At 39.9% G+C, this 6,609-nt stretch overlaps 1 protein-coding gene across 1 annotated transcript in view; it reads left to right on the top strand.

The window, feature by feature from the left end:
- NUP98 (nucleoporin 98kDa) overlaps positions 1-6,609 on the top strand; it is a 138,305-nt gene that overhangs the window by 76,637 nt on the left and 55,059 nt on the right. Inside the window, exons 20-22 of the mRNA XM_011993708.1 lie at positions 1,466-1,648; positions 2,722-2,878; positions 5,162-5,591. Coding sequence (XP_011849098.1) covers positions 1,466-1,648; positions 2,722-2,878; positions 5,162-5,591 — 770 coding nt within the window. The remainder of the gene's footprint in view (positions 1-1,465; positions 1,649-2,721; positions 2,879-5,161; positions 5,592-6,609) is intronic.

The following is a 6,609-nucleotide window of genomic DNA, read 5'->3' as shown; positions in this document are numbered from 1 at the left end:
TTTTGAGATGAAGTTTCACTCTCATCCAGGCTGAAGTGCAATGGCACAATCTCGGCTCACTGCAGCCTCCACCTCTCAGGTTCAAGCAATTCTCCTGCCTCAGCCTCCTAAGTAAGTGGGAGTACAAGCACCCGCCACCACACCTGGCTAATTTTTGTATTTTTAGTAGAGACAGGGTTTCTTCATGTTGGCCAGGCTGGTCTCGAACTCCTGACCTCAGGCGATCCACTTGCCTCAGCGTCCCAAGGTGCTGGGATTACAGGCGTGAGCCACTGTGCCCAGCCACTGTTCTTAAAATTTAAATGGGAGACCTGGGTTTTATCATCAGGGCTTTTCCTCCTTCGGGATTTTTTTGTTTTTTTTTTTGAGACAGAGTCTCATTCTGTTGTCCAGGCTGGAGTGCAGTGGCACAATCTTTGCTCATTACAACCTCCGCTGCCTCCCGAGTAGCTGGAATTACAGGCATGTACCACTACCTCGGCTAATTTTTGTATTTTTAGTAGTGACGGTTTCACCACCATGTTGGCCAGACTGGTCTTGAACTCCTGACCTCAAGTGATCTGCCCATCTTGGCCTCCCAAAGTGCTGGGATTACAAGCCTGAGCTATCACACCCGGTCTAGAATTTTTTTTGGTTTGAAAATATTTCAAATATTGACTTAGTCATTTGCTAACATTTAGGATATAGGTAGTTGAATTTGTATTGTACCAATTAATTTACAGTGTGTTTCAGCTTTGAGTGTTTACCCTTTTAAATCATAGACTGTCATAGTTGTCTTTGAAACTGCTTACTAAATGTAAATATAACTCTTGACATTTTTAAACATAAAGGGATTCTTCCCAGATTAAAATTGTTCCTAATATTATTACTTTGTTTTTTGGAAGAGTAGATAGTGCTCGTGTCTTACGTGGTACTGCACAAGTAGAGCCCAGCTAACCTTAGGATTCAGTAACCCAAAAGTTAAGTTCCAGACCCAAGATTGTGTTGACTAGAAATTTATTTCTAAATGTTTTTAAGAAAAACCAAAGTTACTGGCGACTTTGATATTTGTACCTTTTGTTCTCTTTTTCCAGTGGTTTCTGGCTACAAGGCAGTGTTAGGAAAAGGTGACCCTGTGTAAATCAGAAAATTGTAGTTGCTAGCTAGATCAAGTAAAGCATAATCTTTGTCTCTGAAGACCACCATTTGTTTCACTGTGGGTGCTGGTTTAGGTCCCAGACACCAGGTCATAATATTAGAATGGGATGATTACATGAATCCTTATTTGGATCAAAGTACTTTTATAAGGGTTATTTTGGGGCAATTGATTTTAAATCACTCTAGCAAATCTGCTACCTTACCTCACTATAGAATGGGCTGAATCTAATAATTGCTATATCATATTCTGAATAAAGTAAATCTGATTTAGAATCTCTTTGTTTGGTGTAATTTAATACTGCTTTCCTGATCTTTCTGCTGTCTACAGAGCCAGAGCCCAGAGGTGGAGCAGTTAGGGAGGGTTGTGGAACTGGACAGTGACATGGTAGATATCACCCAGGAGCCAGTTTTGGATACCATGTTAGAAGAGAGCATGCCTGAGGATCAGGAACCTGTGTCTGCCTCGACACATATTGCGTCTTCACTGGGAATTAATCCACATGTCTTACAGGTGACGTCCTAACCCACCTTTTTTACGACAGAAAGCCAAACTAATATTTTATCTCCATTGCATAGGATCAGGTATCTTCCTTGGTTATTAAGACCATTGAGTGCTCACTGTAATGGGAAAAAAATATATAAGAATATGGCCAATATCTGGGCCTCATTCTCTTATTCAAGGAGAGAAGGCTATACTGAGAACTAGTAGATAGGGCTTCTGGTTTTAACTGCATTAGAATCCAGAGTCCTAGTTCCAATCCCAATTTTGTTGTGTTTTGTTTTTGAGACAATTTCTTCACTCTGTCACCCAGGCTGGAGTGGAGTGGTGCAATATTGGTTTACTGCAGCCTCCACCTCCTGGGTTCAAGTGATTCCCCTCTCCCAGCCTCCCGAGTAGCTGAGATTGCAGGCATGTACCACCACCACACCTGGCTAATTTTGTGTGCGTGTGTGTGTATTTTTAGTAGAGACGGGGTTTCACCATGTTGGTCAGTGTGGTCTCAAACTCCTGACCTCAGGTGATCTGACCACGTTGGCCTTCCAGAGTGCTAGGATTACAGGCATGAGCCACTGAACCCTGCCCCAATCTCAGTTTTGTAACTATTACTTTGTGACTTTAGGCAAGTCATTTAACATCTGTGAGTACTGATTTTTCTCTGTAAAATATTTGTCTACATCACAGGGTACTTTTAAGACTCTGTATGTGCTCCACAAAATTTAAAAATTTTAATACCTGGCAGCACAGGTTTTTTAAACTATGTCTTTACTTCCCTTTATCCCAATGTCTTTTGGCATGTTATGTGTTTAACCTTTGGCTTATGTTTGACTTTAAAATTATTTTATCAGCAAACATAGCAGCTGTTGTGTGCCAGGCTCTGGTGAGACGCTATAGATAGAAGTATCGTATGAATTCTGCCTTTCAAGCACATACAGTGTAATGGGGTCCATCCATCACACAAATATACTAGCTCTGTACACAGCCTTGAGGAGGAGCATTATTTTTGGTTGTTGTAAACTGCATTTTTTTGGTACTGCCTTTCGATTCTGGGAAGCACATTCATTCTATAGATATTGCCTTTTTAGATCATGAAAGCATCATTGCTTACTGATGAAGAAGATGTAGATATGGCACTGGATCAACGCTTCAGTCGCCTTCCTTCCAAAGCAGATACTTCTCAAGAAATCTGTTCTCCGAGACTTCCCATTTCAGCATCCCACTCATCGAAAACTCGTTCACTAGGTACAGTATAAAAGATGCTATTTTACAAGAAAGCTATACAGTCATCAAATCCTGCTTTTCACTTTTCTTCTTCTCACCCAAGTGTACTTCTCTAGCAAATACCTGCCAGACAGCTATACCTGTGACATAAGGATGCTAAGAGAAATTGTACTCATAAGTATTAAGAGTAGCCAGGTTTTTTGTTTTTAGAGACAGGGTCTCTCTCTCTGTTGCACAGACTGAGAGTGCAGTTATGCAGTCGCGCTCACTACAGCCTTGAGCTCTTGGGCTCAAGCAGTCTTCCTGTCTCCACCTCCTGAGTAGCTAGGACTACAGGCATATACCACCACTGAACTAATTGTTTTTTTAAATGTTTGTAGAGATGGATCTTGCTATCTTGCCCAGGCTGGTCTTGAACTTCTGGCCTCAAGTGATCATCCTGCCTCAGCCTCCCAAAGTGCTGAGATTACAGGTATGCGTCATTGCACCTGGCAGGAGTGGCTGGTTTTTAAGAACTGTAATTACCTCTGTGCAGATGCAGAAGTGTATGGAGAAAAAAAGCATTTGTGCTTTGTTTAGGTTCAAGTTTTTGTTTGCTTATGATTGTGAATTAGATAGTAAGTTCTGACTTCCCAATTTTTATAACATTACTTAGAGAGTTCAGCAAGTTGTCCTGCACTGTACTCTTGTTGTGCAGTCCCAACAGCACTGTCCTGCTGTCTTCTAGGGACAAGTATTGCTTCTCATAATGCACAGAGCACATCAGATTTTTACATTTTGCTAAACCTTTTTAAATTCCCAGGGAAGTGGTTACATATTTGATTTTAAAGTTTTTTCTTTTCTAGTGGCCTTGTAACTATGTGGGATTGGGAATAAAGTTTTAATATCAGCAAAAAACTGAAGCAGATGTAGTTTCAACATATTTTGAAAGCCAGAGGAACTGGCAGAAAAACATTTGTTTATATTACCATAAAAACTAAATATTTTTCAATTCTTTTGAGTTCCCTTATTATCAACTTTGCTTTTTAAACGTATTTTTAACTTCCCTTTGGTATAGAGGAAAGAAAGAAAATATTTTAACCAATAAAGTATCAAACATTGTTAATAACCTTTTCCATAATGGATACTAAATCTGATACTTTAGTAACTGTTAACTCCATGCTTTAGACAAAAGCCATGTAAAATTGGGAAACAGGCACTGGTAATAAGAACTGTCCTTCAGCAGGGCACAGTGACTCATGCCTATAATCCTAGCGCTTTAGGAGGCTGAGGAAGGAGTATGACTTGTGGCTAGGATTTGGAGAGCAGCCTGGGCAACATAGCAAGACTCCATCCCTATAATAGCTAGCTAGCTAGATAAAAATTTAAATGTTAAAAAAAATTTTTTTTAAGAACTGTGCTTCAGAAGGTCACATGTGCAATTGTAAGATACCTAGTGTGTTCTTATTTCATTGACTGTAGCTAAGAGTAGAATAGGAATTTGAGTTTTGATCATACTTTTATATGTCCTAAGAAATCGTTACCTTTAGGATTCTGATAAGGGCGTGAGCAGTGGTACGAGATTTAACCTTGGCTTATCTCCTAGTCCTGTCACTTTGTAAATTTGGACAAGTTACTTCTCTGAGCTCAGTTTTCTCATATATACAATAGGAATGATAGTAATGCTAATCATTTAAAAGTTTTTGAGGCCAAGCGCAGTGACTCATGCCTGTAATCCCAGCACTCTGGGAGGCTGAGGCAGGTGGATCACGAGGTCAGGAGTTCAAGACCAGCCTGGCCTAGACGGTGAAACTCAGTCTCTACTAAAAATACAGAAAAATTAGCCAGGTGTGGTGGTGGGTGCCTGTAATCCCAGCTGCTCAGGAGGCTGAGGCAGAGAATTGCTTGAACCCAGGAGGCAGAGGTTGCAATGAGCCGAGATCATGCCACTGCACTCCAGCCAGGGCTACAGGGTGAGATTCTGTCTCCTAAAAAAAAGTTTTTGAAGAGTGTAATGAAATAACCTACACAAATGGCTTATACAGAGTCTGCTGCATATTTTTAAACAGTATTAATAGTGTTGTTGCTTTTATTATTGTTGTAGATGTTATTATCATCATCATTAGAATCTTGTCCTGATTTCCTAGTTCAAAGAGTAATTTTTCCAAAATCTGACTTAGCCTGCTTCTGGTCATCCACATCTGATATAAGTAATTTGATAAAACGTCGAATGATTTCAGCCTTACTGATTTTTGTTATTGTTCAGGAAACAATAGCTTGTGTTTTGTAATAGTCTTTCTCCCCTTCATTCCCTCTTCATTTCAGTTGGTGGGTTACTACAATCAAAATTTACAAGTGGAGCTTTTCTTTCACCAAGTGCCTCTGTGCAAGAATGTCGTACTCCCAGAACAGCATCTTTAATGAATATCCCATCCACATCCTGTTGGTCTGTTCCTCCACCCCTGACTTCTGTGTTCACAATACCCAGCCCAGCCCCTGAGGTTCCGTTGAAAACAGTGGGTACACGTAGGCAACTAGGCCTAGTCCCTCGTGAAAAGTCTGTCACCTATGGCAAGGGAAAACTCTTGATGGACATGGCCCTGTTCATGGGACGCTCATTTCGTGTTGGTTGGGGTCCCAACTGGACTCTTGCTAATAGTGGAGAACAGCTGAATGGCTCTCATGAACTAGAAAATCATCAGATTGCTGATTCTATGGAGTTTGGATTCCTGCCCAATCCAGTAGCTGTTAAATCGTGAGTCACATTTCATGATGCTTTTTGAGAAAGACAACATGATAGGTGAGAAAAACTATTCATTATCAGGAGGTTAGGGCCCTGCTTTGTCATCTTTCTAGATACAGTCTTAGAGAGTGTGTGTATTTTTTTTGGTTTTTTTTTTGAGACGGAGTTTCGCTCTATTGCCCAGGCTGGAGCGCAGTGGCACAATCTCAGCTCGCTGCAACCTCTGCCTCTCGATCTCAAGCTCTTCTCCTGCCTCAGCCTCCTGATAAGCTGGGATTACAGGTACATGCCACCACACCCAGCTGATTTTTGTATTTTTAGTAGAGACGCAGTTTCACCATATTGGCCAGGCTGGCCTTGAACTCCTGACCTCAGGTAATCCACCCACCTTAGCCTCCCAAAGTGCTGGGACTACAGGCGAGAGCCACTGCACCTGGCCCAATTTTAAATAGTAGAAGATAATTGTGTAATTATAAATAAATGATTAATAAGATGACTGTTTTGCACCATCAGATTATGAACAGTATATAATATTTACCTAATGGCTAAACTTTAGTTGGAAAAGTAACAGACCCAAAGCTAATACTGCAGCATTCCTTTGGTTTTCAGCCTTTTTATTGAATTAGCTGTTTTTTTCCTGATTTTTTGCTTAAAAATTAGTGATTTCTTCGTATACAAATGATATTCTCAACTAAGCACATTTCCTGTGTCTTTCATAAAGTAGGTGTATGAACCGTGGAGAATCCATGTATAAGTATTTGGACATTCTGTATATATATATGTATGTTATAGTCTATTCATATATAGTTATATGTTTCTCTGCCTTCCCGATTAACAAGTGCATATATGTGGGTATAGTTCTGCCTATACTTTATATATATAATAAATATATATGCCTTACAGATAATATATAAATTTTTCTGGTAGCTGTCAGGCAGTATGTATGCAGTGTCCTATGTAAAATATGTGACATTTTCATATTTACTTTTTATAATTATAACAGATTATGTCATCCTTGCAACAGATTAAA

This window comes from Mandrillus leucophaeus, unplaced genomic scaffold (assembly GCF_000951045.1).
Source record: "Mandrillus leucophaeus isolate KB7577 unplaced genomic scaffold, Mleu.le_1.0 Scaffold432, whole genome shotgun sequence".
Lineage (NCBI taxonomy): Eukaryota > Metazoa > Chordata > Mammalia > Primates > Cercopithecidae > Mandrillus > Mandrillus leucophaeus.
The sequence above is the reverse complement of the archived record's forward strand: the minus strand, read 5'-3'. Positions and strand labels throughout refer to the sequence as shown.